The 15,070-nt window shown below is 46.0% G+C and overlaps 3 protein-coding genes across 3 annotated transcripts; 2 read left to right on the top strand and 1 right to left on the bottom strand.

The window, feature by feature from the left end:
- The first annotated feature begins 1,817 nt into the window (after positions 1–1,817).
- LOC119294917 lies at positions 1,818–6,186 on the top strand. Its single transcript, XM_037573209.1, has 7 exons — positions 1,818–2,203; positions 2,823–2,864; positions 3,430–3,564; positions 3,824–4,059; positions 4,825–4,861; positions 5,564–5,621; positions 5,725–6,186. The coding sequence occupies exons 1-7, from the start codon at positions 2,084–2,086 to the stop codon at positions 5,802–5,804; spliced, it is 708 nt and encodes a 235-aa protein (XP_037429106.1). The 5' UTR covers positions 1,818–2,083; the 3' UTR covers positions 5,805–6,186.
- A 463-nt stretch (positions 6,187–6,649) lies between these two features.
- LOC119294918 (pentatricopeptide repeat-containing protein At3g49730-like) lies at positions 6,650–10,784 on the top strand. Its single transcript, XM_037573210.1, has 3 exons — positions 6,650–8,889; positions 10,299–10,495; positions 10,669–10,784. Exon 1 carries the CDS (start codon positions 6,650–6,652, stop codon positions 8,444–8,446), a length of 1,797 nt encoding a protein of 598 aa, XP_037429107.1. The 3' UTR covers positions 8,447–8,889; positions 10,299–10,495; positions 10,669–10,784.
- A 1,762-nt stretch (positions 10,785–12,546) lies between these two features.
- LOC119294919 lies at positions 12,547–15,049 on the bottom strand. The gene is made up of 4 exons (XM_037573211.1): positions 14,737–15,049; positions 13,959–14,154; positions 13,774–13,860; positions 12,547–12,896 (listed from the first exon to the last, which is right to left on the bottom strand). Exons 1-4 carry the CDS (start codon positions 14,964–14,966, stop codon positions 12,780–12,782), a joined length of 630 nt encoding a protein of 209 aa, XP_037429108.1. The 5' UTR covers positions 14,967–15,049; the 3' UTR covers positions 12,547–12,779.
- Positions 15,050–15,070: the final 21 nt, after the last annotated feature.

The following is a 15,070-nucleotide window of genomic DNA, read 5'->3' on the forward strand; positions in this document are numbered from 1 at the left end:
CAACTACAAGATGTAATCAACACTCTAGTCACCCACATGTACCAATCTGAGGTTCCGGTACAAAGATTGAACATAGAAGATGAACTAGAGTTTGAGATGAGATGGTGTTGTTGAAGATGTTGATGGAGATTGGCCTCCCAAAGATGAGAGAGTTGTTGGTGATGACGGTGACTTCGATTTCTCCCTCCGGGAGGGAAGTTCCTCCGGCGAATTGCTCCGCCGGAGGGCAAAAGTGCTCTTGCCCAAGTTCCGCCTAGACGACGGCGCTCCGTCCTGAAAGTCATCTCCTTTTTTTCTATGTCAAAAAAGACTATATACTAGAAGATGGGCACCAGAGGTGGGCTGGGCTGCCCACCACCCACCAGGACGCGCCCTGGTGTCTCGTGGGCACCCAGTGGCGCCCCTCCAGTAGTTATTTTCTTCAATATTTATTAAATATTTCAAAATAATTCTCCGTGAAATTTCAGCTCATCTGGAGATGTGCAGAATGGGTATCTCTGATGTAGCTTTTTCTGGTCCAGAATTTCAGCTGTCGGTACTCTCCCTCTTTGTGTAAACCTTGCATATTATGAGAGAAAATACATTAGAATTACTCTATAAGCATTATTATGCATAAAAACATTATAAATAACAGTAGAAAACATGTTGCAAAATGGACGTATCATTGTTGTTGTGCGCCCGCCTTAAAAAAAAGCGGTGTACGTAAATGGAATATGCTAGGGCTCGCAGACACACCTTGAGGGATGTAATTTATTTTTCTTGTCGGTTCTTCAACATGGCAGCGAGACCACTAGCAATAAAAGTGAATAAAAACAGCCACCTTGTTTTTAGAATGAAGACGTTAGAAACAGGCAGAGGGAATCAACACAACTCTACCCCGCACAACTGCCCACTTTGGTTCACCCTTTCATGATACTTCTCATCCTTCGAAAAATTGGGACGCAAGAAACAAGAAAGTTTTACAAAGGCACGACATTAATGCTTCTGTTTCTATTAGAGTTACCATCGACGATTTGATTATTTGGTCTCATCGACTTAAGTCTGAAAATCTAAAGGGCCACGCCGGTATGTCGCATGAGTTCCTCTCCCCACAACAATTGTGAAGTCTGAACATTTGTTGACTTCTGAAATATATTCAGGTGGGACCCCCCCCACACACACACACACATTTCAAAAAATAAAATAAAACATGTTTCAATTGATCTTTGTGCCAGGGCAACGGATCATCTAGTTCGTGAAGATCGGGCCACCCTAGAGTTTTCCCTATATCAAATATGGTATGTACTCCCTCCATTTGTAATTATAAGACGTTTTAGATGCACATGGATAAAGATGAGTGAATATACACACTAAAACACGTCTGGATACATACAAATCTTAGAAAATACAGTAGAGAAAATCTAAAACATTTTATTTTTAGGAACAGAGGGAGTATCTTTTTATATAAAAAAATCCATATATAAAGTTTCATAAGAAGTACAGCCGTGCATTGTGAACGAGTGTTTGTTTGATCTGGATAAAGTTGATTGGATAAGTGGGTCGAATTGGATCAACGTGGCTATGAACCTACAACCATTTCCCCGACGATCGGGGTCAAATATCCAGATCGAAATCCATGTTAATCCACGCATAGTTTCAGGAACCCAGCCCCTGTCTATCTATCAATCCAAAGCCGCGCGCAAAATAACGGACGGACGAGAAGTGCTCCACGAAAGAATCCAACGGACGCGGAAATCCCGCTTTCCGTGCGGAACACAGCATCGACCGACCGACCGAACCCGTGTGCCGAAAGCGAGATTCCACTCATCCAACGCGTCGCCACGCCATCACTCGGCTGCGGCTCCGCGACCCGTCTCCTCCTCCCCCTCACCGGCCGTCTCCCCGCACCGCCCACCAATCCAACTCCGAATCGTCCTCCCCCCACCCCACCCGGAGGTCTCGCCGGTCGCCGCAGCGCGGCAGAAGCCGGCGGAGAAGCTAACCGAAGCGGCAGAGGGGTTTGATCCGGGAAAGCATGAGCCTGGCCTCCCGCGACCCCCGGCGGCGAGCTCGAATCGGGAGATAGGAATTCGCGGAGGAGGAGATGTCCTCCCCGCAGGAGGGGAAATCCGAGGGCGCTGGGAGGGGGCAGGAGGAGCGGCCTTCCAAGGCCTGGGGGCTGCTCGTCTTCGGCCTCGTCGGCGCCGCCACCGCGACCCTCGCGGTGAGCAACCCACCCACCTTCCTCTCGCTTCCCCTGTTACGTTGTTCAACCAGCTTTGTACATTTAGTTCTTGCTTGTAATAATCGCGGTGTGCGTGATCATGAGCCTCGCTTGCTCGTTTAGTATCATGGCTTCCATGACGATTTGCTCCATTTAGTTCTGGCCTAATTGCAATCTGCTGTACCATTCACAATTCCGCATCAACCCGTCTGTTACGGAAAGCAGCGTTGCTCTTCTGAAGGATTTTGTGTTTCTTATGCTGTTTACAACCTCCTGTGGTTTGAAATACGTACATGGCACTTGACTTGAATCCTGTTAGTAATGCTCTTGAACCACCCCACACTGCTCGCTCTGTTGATCCAAAGCGAGGCCCTCCTCTCGAGATTACACGAGCACTGCAAATGGGTAAATGTTATGCTTAGGACTGTACTACCACACTTCCTCCCTTGCGTGCGAGGTGTGTTGCTACGACCTGTCAGTTATATGAGGTTACTGCCAATTGCTTGGCCTCTTTGTTATCTTTGTGATATTCAACTTGCTCGAAGATAAAAGGTGTCTTAGTATCTTCTGCTACATTTCATTTGATCGACATTTTTATTTGTATTTTCCTCTGTGACAGGTTGGCCACGTTCGTAAAAGTGTTGATTGGTTCTACACTCAGGTACCTTACTTAAGTCAATGTTATTTTCTTCTTCGATTTGCCCCTTCTAAACTGTCGGAAACGGCATTTTAGATCATCATGATTGGCGGTTGTGAGCTTGTTTACCCCAAATTTGTGTTTATGTCTAGAGTCTTCAGCAATACTATGTTTTGTAGTTCGTTGTTTTTTATGGGAAATAGCAGAAGGATCCTTAGGTGGATGTAATGGTCTGATGAGAATCATCATCTTGCTCTCTAAAATTTAGTACTGTTTGGTGTTTAAGATCTTGCCAAGGCTAGCCTCTCGTCATTGTCTTTGGCCTATACTAGTACTAAGATAGACCATCTAGCGATTTCCACAGGAAGAAAACTGCCGTGCTTTCTCTAAAGCTCACTTTTGTATTGCCAGAATTACATTGGTTCAGTTATTAGTCCAATGTGAACTCTACTTTGAAGACATAGGGAGAACCAATAGGGGATGACGAATTTATCATCCTGTACTCAGTTATACGCTCAGTTTTCGTTGCCTTTTGACTTCTAAGTGTTTATTTATATGCTCCTTTTTCCTGCTGCTCTTCCGTCAAAAGCTGAATAAGGTGCAGACAACATCATCTTGGAGGAAGACAAGTAAAAGCTCCACCGGTGGAACTTTTAGTGACGATGCTAGGAGAAGATATTATCAACGTATGCAGCAGGAATTTGAGGATGAACAGGAAAGAGTTGTGAGTTCATTGAACTGTTCACACTATTTACCCTTTTAGAACTTAGAATTTTTGAAATTATGCTCGCTATATATATGTTGTTGCCTCAGAACATTGCCTGCGGTAAATGTAATGTGAATCCATGACAAATTGCATTGTGCTAAATTAGTAACTTCTTGTCCTAAGTCCTAACCCCAACTTTAGTTTCTCAAACATTGCCCTAAGAGTTACTGACTCTGTTTACTCCTCCAGTATGCTGATTTTTTGTTATTTTGGCCAGCAAAGAATAAGGCACATGCAAAGTGTTTTCAACCGAGAGAGGAACAAATTCAGGAAGAGTTATGAAAGTTGGAAGGAGAATGGGCCCCCAGGTGGATATAATTACATCCCGCGGGATGACTGGTATTGGCAGACAGATACGCCTAACTCAGAAAATAAAAATAGGCGGACATATACTCCGGCAGGACCTAGGGGTTATCCTATGTCGCATCATTATACCGTTCTTGGTCTTGATAGGTATTTCCATGCCTATTTAAACCTCTAGCTGTATATTTCTCTTCATCTTTCAATCTGCTTATGGCATGGTTGTTGGTTCTTCATGGTCATACCTTTGCGAGAGACTTATTTTGTAGCCTTACACAGGATTAAAAGTGGAATGCGTGTTTATGAGTGATCAGTTGACTCGTTGTGCACTTGAATGGGAGCCTCATATTTGAATGAGAGCCTCAGATTGTATGTTGCAAATCCAAAAGAAGGGAGATGATGCATTTGGTAGATTTGCAAGCTCTATAGAGCATTTCATATGAACATCCTTAATTGCGTGTGCTATATGTTCTGGCTTATACGCCAGTCAGATGATCATTTTTTTGTTTCACCAATATGATCTTTTTGGAATTGACTCCTATGATCACTTGTTTTAAGAAAATAAGCTGCCATACTTTGCTTCAGTAATGCCAATTTTTACGATTCACGGACTACATACCTTAATGGACCTTTGGTAGTAGCAAGTTGACAGGGTACATCACGAAGCAACTTGCAGCCGTCCGACATCAGGTGTCAGGATCATTATTGCATTGATGTGCTGTGCTGTGTAAAATATTTGTTTTGTTGCTCAAACAAAGAGGTTCCTAGTTTGTTACTTTCTTAAGAAAATATTAATTGAAGTACTTTGAACAGCATCTATAGCACCAAACTTGTTCTTTATTGATTATAATTATGAACATGATGATGTTATCCAGAGTTATACTTCTTTTTGTGACAAGCCATGTTATTTCTTTATAGATCACGAGGGACTCCATACACAGATGCAGAAGTAAAGGTATTGCAATCCTGTCATCCTATTGTCCCTCCAGCCCTCTGTTCAGTTTACTTTGAACTTGTCCCACCTAACATGATCGCCCTCTATATTAAGTCGGGGTTGATCTTTTTATGTTGATCATGTCTCGCTGATTAAATATCAAGATCCTTAAGGAAGTTGTCATGCCAAATTAATTTTCTTTAGACAACACAAGGGGTTTCCATGGGATTCACTTTAAGAACTTTGATGTTTGTTCAAACACTTGTTTTCAAGTGTTTTATCAAGAACTCGAGATAAGCAACCTTCAATGAAAACCCAAATTATCTCTCCAATTTTTCGTTTGCTACTCTGGGTGAAGCAAGCAATCAGTTAATTTTTAAATGCTTTCCAGTCACATTTCCTTGTATCTCTTCTACTGGAAATTCTTAAGAAGTGGTATATCCTTAAGTATTTTGTTGGGTTGAGAAGTATTTGGAAATATTGGTGGCTACATTGGCGAATGTTTAGATAAAAAAATGATTCTTTCACAAAATCAAGAATTGAAAGCATCTTGTATCACTAGTTAGTAGTCTGGAAAAATCAGAAGGACACATCCGTTGCCCTAGACCTCCACACACCAAAATGTTAGGATTGTTGTTAGTGTGAAATGTTAGTATTTTTTGGTGCGTGTGTCAGGCCTGACCAATGTGGTTTTGTTTTCTGACTTTGGGGCATCATATGCAGAGTGCTTTTAGAACAAAAGCAATGGAGGTCCACCCTGATCAAAATCAAGATAATAGAGGTAGTTACCGCCTTCCTTGCTTTCTTCACAGACACCATGTTTCTTGGTACACAATTGTTTGTCGTTGTAGTTACCAATACCATTAACATTTTATTATGTGCAGAGACTGCTGAAGAAGAGTTCAAGGAGGTTGTCAAATCTTATGAGGCGATAAAGCTGGAGAGGAAAAATAATGCAAGTTGATGCGTTTGTCTATTGGAGCTCCCAGTGAAGACTTGCGCCAGTTTGTTACAGCCCCGGTGTACGCAATTAGCAGGCCATGCCATCAGGTGGATGACGAACAAAAAATTTCTCTGGCTGTTGCGGCCTTGCGGTTCTGTAGCGCAATTTTATACATGAGTTTGTTGGTGGGAGCACACGTCCCTGATGTAGTAGAAGTAGGATATTGTCGACAAAGATACAAAAGATGTGTTTCTATAGCTAGTGACTTGACCATAAACTGGTTAAGGAGCCAACATTTTTGTTGCCACCTGAGGAATATGCATCCCAGTGCTGTACACCTGATGGTTGGTGTCTAATTGGGTGGAAACTGAACAACTGATTGAAAATAAAAGTTATTGGTACATAACAGTGTGTTTGTAGTAAAATTGTACTCCCTACGTTCATAAATATGAGATGTTTTGGATATTTCAATATGGACTACATACAAACTGAAATGAGTGAACAAACACACTAAATATGCCCATATACATCTGATTCAGAATAAAGTTATAGAACATCTTGTAGTATTTGTGAACGGAAGGAGTATATACTGAGGTTTTGTAGAAGGGGAGTTTGTATATGCAACTGAGTTGCTATGCAGCAACGACACATCATTTAGAGAACTTGTAATGCAGAAAATGCTGCGAGGTTCAGCTGATGCACTATTGGTTCAGTCTTGAAGGCGGCCCACTGATCATCAGCTCATCACGAAATGCAATCGTTGTGGTGTCCGTCACAAGCATCTTGACTGACATGCAGCTGTTCGTTTTCAAAGGCACACAGAACAGATCAGCAGAACCCCCGCTAGCCGTCCCACCACCGTGAGGATGCAGCGCCTCCTCCCCGCCACCCTCCGCCGGCGCCGCCTCTCCACCGACGCCGCCCCGGACCACGGCCTCGCCTCCTCCGCGGAGCTCGCGCACCGCCTGCTCCGCCGCCACGGCGCCGACCCGCAGAGGCTGGCCTCCGCGCTCTCCGCGTCGGGGCTGGACCCGGCCTCCCCGCGCCTCCTCGACGCCGTGCTCCGCCGCTGCGGCGCCGCCTCCTCCCTCGCGCTCGGCTACTTCCACTGGTGCTCCCCGTCGCTGCCCACGGCGCCGCTCCCCTCCTCCCTCGCACTCCTCGCCAAGTGCTTCTCCCGCGCCTCCGCCGCGCCCTGCCCCTCCCTCCTCGCGCCGCTCCCCTCCCACCTCCTCTCCGCCTCCATCCTCTCGCCCGTCCTCCGCCGCCTCCCGCCGCCGCGCGCCCTCCCCTTCGCGCTCTCGCTCCTCGCCTCCCGCCCCGACCACGACCACCCCTCCCTCTTCCTCTCTCTCCTCGAGTCGCTCTCCAAGACCGGCCACGTCGCCGCCGCCGAGCGGCTCGTCGAGGAGCTCCAGCCCCGGCTCCCGCTCGAGCTCCGCCACTACACCGCCTTGCTCTACGGCTGGTGCCGCCTGGGCAAGCTCGACGAGGCCAAGCACGTGCTCGCCCGCATGAAGGCCGCCGGGGTCGCCCCGGACGTCGTCGTCTTCAACACCCTGCTCGCGGGGTTCGTCGCCGACGGCAGGTTCGAGGACGCGTTCGAGCTCACAAGGGAGATGGAGCGGCGGGATTGCCCTCCCAACGCGGTGTCCTACACCACCCTCATGCAGGGGCTTGGGTCCAAGGGGAGGGTTGATGAGGTAATGCGGGTGTTTGTTGAAATGCGGAGGAAGGGATGCACGCCGGATTCTGTCACCTACGGTACTCTGGTCACTGCATTTTGCAAGGCAGGCAGGTTATCTCAGGGTTACGAGTTCTTGGACTCCATGTCGAGGGACGGGCTGCGGGTGGATCCTGCAGTGTACCTTGGGTTCTTTGTGGCGCATGAGAAGAAGGAGCAGCTGGAGGAGTGCTTGGAGTTGATGGAGAGGATGAGGGAGTGCAGGTGCCCCCCAGACCTCAATATCTACAATGTGGTGATTCGGCTGTCCTGTAAGCTCGGAGAGACGAAACAAGCCACGACATTGTGGAACGAGATGGAGAATAGCGGGCTTAGTCCTGGGGTCGACACCTTCGCAATCATGGTGACTGGGCTTGTTGGTCAGGGCTCGCTGGTCGACGCGTGCAGTTATTTCAAGGACATGGTCGGGAGAGGGCTATTTGTTGCACCACAGTACGGAGTGTTGAAGGACCTTCTCAATGCGCTAGTCAGGGATGAGAAACTTGAGCTTGCAAGGGATGTTTGGGGTTGCATTGCCAGCAGAGGCTGTGAACTAAATGTGAGTGCATGGACAATCTGGATCCATGCACTGTATGCGAAGAAACATGTGAAGGAGGCCTGCTCCTATTGCTTGGACATGCTCGAGGCAGGGCTGATGCCGCAGCCAGACACATTTGCAAAGCTAATGAAGGGACTGAAGAAACTGTACAACAGACAGATTGCTGCTGAAATCACTGAGAAGGTGAGGCTGATGGCGGAGGAGAGACATGTAAGCTTTAAAATGTATAAGAGGCGTGGGGTGAAGGATCTCGAAGAGAAGCCTAAGTCAAAGAGAAGGAAAGGGCAAAAGCGGAGTCGGGGGAGGCAGACCGTTCAAGATCAGCCTAGAGAACATGCTGACCTTTCGGATTCTGTCGATGATGAAGAATACCCGAGTTGAATTAAACTAGGATCATAAGTGGGCAATGAACTAGTGCACCTTCACTTGATTACATTGTTTGTGGGAGTGATTGGGTTATGAAGCAACCAATAAGGAAACATTGATCTTGCTGAAAATGGAGCAGGTTTGCAGTATTTCTATTGGCAACTGATATTGATACTTGAGCCAAGTGGCACTCTGGTCCTATCTGAAGTCCATTTGCCAGTGTGTACTTCAGTTTTCAAAACCTTTCAGGGGCTAATAATATTGGGTCCTTTCAGTGCCAGTGCAAAAGAAGATAACACCAATATACAACACTACTATGGCTGGAAGTGAGTCCAGCCTGTCTAAGCTTGGTTATGCCTGAACTAGCTTGTTGCAACTGGAAGATTTATCCAAACAAGCTTGAGCTGAGATTGAAGATGCCGGGGATAAATGCAACAGTTGCCATGCCAACTACACAAGTAACAAAACTCATCACTCCATCAGTTATGAAGTAGAGTTAGTAGTGTAACATCAAATGTTGAACTTTTTTTTTTCACTCTTCATGCTTATCTCTGATATACTAAGAGGAGTTACTTACCGACTTATTGTACGAATATACCTAAACCCACTTTAAAGTCTGATCTTGGTAATTGGTACAGAATGGTTATGTTCACTGTGATTGAAGAGTTGATACCTTCCTGTATCCTAACTATATCTGATCATGTATTAGTTGTGATATGCTTTTAAATTTATTATTGAAATATGTAAACTATGTAAATTCACAATTTTTTTACTCAGCAGTTGCTTATGTGGAAGTAAATATATTTAGTTCTAATTTGTCTATTACATGCTGGTGCTGCTATTAACATTTAATCAAGTTGAACCCCCTCAGTTCTATAACATTTCAATTTGCATGTGCTGTATTGATCTTTAACCAGTTGCACACTAAATCTTTTGAGCTTATCTACTTAAATGCATGCAATGCTCTGCAATATGCAGCAGCTATGCTTATGTGCACTTTTCATCAACTGGTGCTTGTGCTTTATCCTTTATGGTCGCAACTCGCATGCATGGAGAATTGGAGATGGATGGAACCTGGAGTGCAAGAATATTTAGTGTTTTTGCAAAATTATTCTCCATTCTAGTAAGCATATAATAACTTAAAATTGAGAAATATGATGCTTAATAGAAGTATAAACGGGTTGTTTCTTGATATGCTTAAAATTGAACATAGTTGCTAAGGCTGAAGTACTACCGATACATATAGAGATATCTCACCAAAATTAAACACTTGCGTGTTCCAGGTTTTAATTTCTGAATCAATCTTATGCTTCTAAAGCAGAGCTCGGTCCTTGTATCTAAACTAAACTAAATATAAAAACTAATAGTATCCGGAATCATCTCATAATGCCTGGGATTTAATGGCAACATCACGGATTAAATACTACTCCGTAGTCATAGCAATTCGGAGCAAGATAAGTGTACAGTACGCCCCTCAACTATTCCCCTAGTGTAGGTTCCGTCCCTTAACTTTTTTGGAGTGTGACCTTCACTGTCAACTGCCAATACCAGGTAATTTTCGTCACTGCCAGCAGTCAATCACGATCAAAAGTGATTATGTCCTTGGCACTTGCTTTCTCCATTGGCGCCTATCTTCCTACCGGTTGTGGTGAATTTTTCTGGCCTCCTTAAAAAGCTATGAAAACACTTGAACATACTCAGACTCTATAGATTGCCAACATTTTGTGTTGGTTGTATCAAGCTAGAGCTACCCTTTCACCACTACGATTACAGAACTGATGTTCAGAGTCCTGAATGGATTGCAAATTTGAACTATTATTTCCAATATGCAAAAATTACACATACACTTGAAATCTTATTTCTGCAGAATGGAGTGCAAAAAGATAGGGCATTTCAGCTGATTAAGAGTCGCCGTTGGTGGGCACGAAGCCATTGCCGAGGACACTGATATCTCAATATATTATGCTGGGTGATTGAATTGCAATGCCAAATCAAGAAGCGGAAGCAGATTTGAACCAACATTTCATTGCTAAGTGGGAGTTAGAGAAGAACACACGGACACAGGTACCAGAAAGCATTACAAGCATTTAGACATTCTGTTACTAGATTTAACTTGCTTCTTGCCCTGAACATGGGATAGCGAAATTAAACTAACTGCAGAGGAAACATTGCGAAGAATTCCTTATCCTCAAATTGGGAACTCCTCCTCAACTAACTGATCAACATTTACTCGACAGATTTCCTGAGTCACAAGTTCAGAATCCCAGACTTCAATGTTGTAGCTGGAGAGGAGCTGAACGGCGGTGAAAGGAGGGTCAGCATCCCACCGTACGAGGGGATCTGACCAACTTATGGCTTCAGAGACCATCTCTTCTGTCCCATCCTTGAGGTCATACTTGTAGACGTCAAAGAAGTAGACATCATCACCGTGTGGATTCATACCTATTAGGTGGTAGATGCAGTTGGCCTCAACAGATGGGAACTTGTCGGCATCAACAGCCAGGCACCTGTAGCAGTCGACGAAGATGGCGCAACGTCCGATGCTCTTCACGGGCTCGAGCACACCCCTGTCAGAGTCCATCCTGAAAACCTCCATGCGATGCCGCAGCTTGAAGACAACTAACACTTCTCCCAGAGATTGTACTAGGAAGCAGCGGCTGTTTGCATGCCCAATCTCAGGAGCATCATCGGCAACACGCTCAATAACATCAGACCAGAACATCTCGGACGGATCAACAGAGAACAGCCTCATCAGGTCAAAGATCTTATCGGCCACAGTAGCCGGCAGCGGGGGCACCGGTCTCTGCTCGCCGTCAGCATACATTCCGCCGGCGACAGCCAGCCGGATCAGCTGGTAAGCGTGTTCATCTTGGTACAAAGCAAAACTTGTACTGCCAGGGTCAGCCATGTATAGCGCATGATCCGAGTCGCAGAGCAAGATGAGGGTGGGGGGTGACCCGATGACAGCAGCAGCATCCACCATGTCGGAGGGCGCCTTCGCCATGAAATGGATCATGTGGCCTGTGAAAGGGTTGAGGACGCGAGCGGCGTTGTAGTCGTCGTAGTCCGCCAGCACGAAGAATCCACCGAGAGCGGTGGCGACGTGCCGGTAGCGGTAGCGGTAGCCGCCCAGCAGAGGGAGCCCCTTGCGGAGGAAGCGGCCGGTGTGGGTGTTCACCAGGAGGCGCGTGTCCTCTCTCCGGAAGACGTCGTCGTCGAGCACGACCCACTGCCGGGGGCGGAAGCGAGGGTCGTCCGGGCCGTCCTTGGGGTCGTCGGTGGCGGAGCGCCAGCTGCCGCAGACGGCGCGGAGGTCCATGTAGCAGTCCACGTCGTTGGCGGCGAGGAAGCAGTCGGACGAGGTCGCACGGGAGCGAGGACCAGTCCACGGCTGCCATGGCCAAGACTCCAGGATGAACCTGGAGTAGTTCAGGTTGGGAGGATTGAGGTTTTAGAGCTGCTTTGGTTACCTGGAGGATGGCTAGATGAGTGCACGCTTGGTGCATTTATCTATGCGTCGCTTGCGATGGTAGCGTCAGAACTGAAATGCTTTGGGACCTGAACGGGCGCCACTGACTCGAGTTCATGGGGAATGATCACGACGCTTCGTTTTACTCCAGTTTCCAAGGACAGGGGTTGTAGAACCCGACGTGTGCCCTCAGTGTAGAAAAGAAAAGAAAAAGGCTAGCCATACGAGAGCCGCATATTTTACATCATAGACGGAGGTTTTTTACATTTCAGTTCGAAGTTCCAAGTAGTAGAGGGCTTACTGGTATTTGTCTCCTGGCAAGTATTGGATGCACTAGTGCAGAGGTTGAATCAGACTGTTCGTTTGCGGTGGAATCAATTCAGCTAATGGATGATTACATGGGGGCCGATAGTGCTATCGTTGCAGAGTGCAAGCAGCTATCCATCGATTTTACAAAGCTATCTTTTAAGCATTGTTTTAGATAGGCGAATCAGGTAGCAGATGAATTAGCAAAACAATGTTTGAGTTCCAAATCTTCTGGTTCTTGGGATGCTGTAGTCCCGGACTTTATTTCTCACCTACTTGTAAATGATATGACTATTATTTGAGGAATAAAGTTCTAATTATCAAAAAAAAAGTAGAGGGCTTACTGGAATTGGTCTATGGATTTCATGACAATTTTACAGGCGGTTAGTCCTTTGACGGAATACACCAGGTCATCATCCGATAGCCAAATACCAAGCTCAGGAGGTGCGCCATTCCCCATTCACAAATATGTTTGGGATCCAAAGGCAAGAAGTACATGACATACATTCTACAAAGATCGATCTACCACCAGCAGACCATTCTAGCTCTAGCGCAACAGTGCGGCGACACAAGTCATCGTTTTCTCTTCCCACCTGCTGGTGCCTTCGGTGGCTTGGAGGCGATTGCCGAGCTCCACAAAGCTCTCTCAACATCCAAAGGCGTGAAGCTTTCTCCTCCTACGCTCAACTCCTTGAAGAGGAACACAAGTTGTCAGCCAAACAATTTTCAAGTTCTACAAGTAATATTTTGAAATCACGAGGTATAACGTGGAAATTAGCACAAAGGTAACAAATTGGGAACTATATCGATGGACATTGGCAAAGTGTAACAAATCTATGACCTGCAAGTATAACATGCTTCTTATCATCTTAGTAATTACTCCCTTTGTACCAAAATGCAAGACGTTTCTTGGTTTTGCATATGGCATAAAAAAGGTCTTATATTTTGTTACGGTGGGAGTATTAATTAGTCTATTGCCCTATTGTGTCATATGGAGCCTGTAAGTCTTGGACAGATATATATGCAACTAAAAACTTGAGATGTGATCTGGATATGCATCTCATGGAAAAGAAATAATAAGTCCAATATTTATTAATATATTTTGTGTTACTATTTGGGTCGCCGAATTGCAAACTGCTAGAATGTTCAACTCCAAACTGGAACTTCTCATAAAGCAGTATAATACACAAATATACATTTGTATGTTCAACTCCAAACTGCTAGCTAAGATTAACTCATAACAGAGCACATTGTGACAATCAGCTATTTTTAATGTAATTTTAGCTTGTCTAGATGGAGAGAAAGATCAAATATATTCGGGAGCATAGATTAACTGCATTTGCTGAAAGTTTTCAGTCTGGACTGGTGAATTAGAACTTTTAACCTATGGCCGAAATCAATTGATGATCACCTTACAACACACAACAATAATACATCATACGCTTGCAGCTACCTGATTCAACTCAAGGCCACATTTTGCAGAACAGTCCAACCAACACAATCAAGCAAATCATGCTATCGTTGCAACATTTTAACAGATGTATCAAATGTAGGGCGACATTTATACCTTCGCTTTAGCCTGCAACTTCTCCGCAAACGCAAGGTACTGCTTCAGAGTGTATTCCTTTACATTGCCCAAGGCTGCGACCATAGCCTGAACACATTTCACTAAAGCTTCAACACAAAAGGTGTAACCATATCGCCTAGAAAGGCAGATACATTGAGGAAAAAAGAACATTTGAACAAGCTCACTTCGTCTGACATGAAGGGTGCAACATCGGGTGCATAGGCAGCGAGCACCGCAGATGCAGTGGCAGGGCCAACACCCTTGAGCACGGTGAGCTCGGTGATGGCCTTGCTGAGGTCAGGCAGCGCTGCAAATGCCTTGCGTGACGCTGACTCTACAACTTTGTCATCCAAGCTTTTGACGAAATCCATCAGCCTCGGCCTAGCAACAAGTGCAGAGTGAAGGTTGGATACTGTTGGCCAGCAAGCACGATACTACTCCCTCCGTTCCAAAATATTTGTTTTTCTAGGCATTTCAAATGGACACAACATACAGATGTATGTAAAGTTATTTTAGAGTGTAGATTCACTCATTTTGCCCCGTATGTAATCACTTGTTGAAATCTCTAGAAAGACAAATATTTAGGAACGGAGGGAGTACATACTAGCACACTGCCTAAATGGATCAAAGCAATAAACCAAGCAATTAAGATATTACTAGCTCTGGTTGTTTGTGGGGCTTAGCTGGAACCCAGGAAGAGCCGAATGAACTGTGCTTTCTTATCAGTTGAGCGCATATTTCTTTAAACCTGAACTGTTTACATTACTACGCACACATTTCATTCTGGATGCTAACAGCCTTTCGTGTCAGTACTAACACTAAACCGATATTCAGTATTGTCATCTGAGAGACTTTCAGCAGGAGGCACCACGCCCTAGCAAGGGGAAAACTTGGAATGCAGCTGCGCTAATGCTATGCAACCAACAGGGAAAAAACAAACTAGGAGCAGGAAGAGAGCCTGACCTCCACTTGCCGCGCGAGAGCTTCCACTGCATGAGCTGCACCAGCTCCGGCTTGGCGAGGTAGGGGTCCGGGTCGCGGCGGTGCAGCAGGAGGGGGAGGTCGTGGCGGTAGAAGGAGTCGGCGTCCAGGAGGTCGGGCTTGTCCAGCGCCGCGAGCCGGCGGTCGTACGCGCCCAGCGCCGCACGCCAGGCCTCCCCGTCGCCGCTCGCGAAGTCCACCGTCTCGGCCATCGCGACGGCGAGCGGCGGCGGCTGCAAGGGGAGAGGGGAGTGGAGCTGCCTGCAACTGCACGACGGTCAACGGTCTCTCTCACGAGAGGACTCACACTTGGGTC

This window comes from Triticum dicoccoides, chromosome 4B (assembly GCF_002162155.2).
Source record: "Triticum dicoccoides isolate Atlit2015 ecotype Zavitan chromosome 4B, WEW_v2.0, whole genome shotgun sequence".
Taxonomy (NCBI): domain Eukaryota; kingdom Viridiplantae; phylum Streptophyta; class Magnoliopsida; order Poales; family Poaceae; genus Triticum; species Triticum dicoccoides.

Bases quoted from the DNA above. Each gene is read 5' to 3' on its own strand.
- LOC119294917 (XM_037573209.1), top strand. From the start codon at position 2,084: ATGTCCTCCCCGCAGGAGGGGAAATCCGAGGGCGCTGGGAGGGGGCAG. The intron at 2,865-3,429 runs GTACCTTACTTA...TTCCGTCAAAAG, and splicing joins TTGATTGGTTCTACACTCAG to CTGAATAAGGTGCAGACAAC. The intron at 5,622-5,724 runs GTAGTTACCGCC...TATTATGTGCAG, and splicing joins TCAAAATCAAGATAATAGAG to AGACTGCTGAAGAAGAGTTC.
- LOC119294918 (XM_037573210.1), top strand. From the start codon at position 6,650: ATGCAGCGCCTCCTCCCCGCCACCCTCCGCCGGCGCCGCCTCTCCACC.
- LOC119294919 (XM_037573211.1), bottom strand. From the start codon at position 14,966: ATGGCCGAGACGGTGGACTTCGCGAGCGGCGACGGGGAGGCCTGGCGT. The intron at 14,155-14,736 runs GTCAGGCTCTCT...ACTTGTTGCTAG, and splicing joins CTCTCGCGCGGCAAGTGGAG to GCCGAGGCTGATGGATTTCG. The intron at 13,861-13,958 runs GTGAGCTTGTTC...AAATGTGTTCAG, and splicing joins CACCCTTCATGTCAGACGAA to GCTATGGTCGCAGCCTTGGG.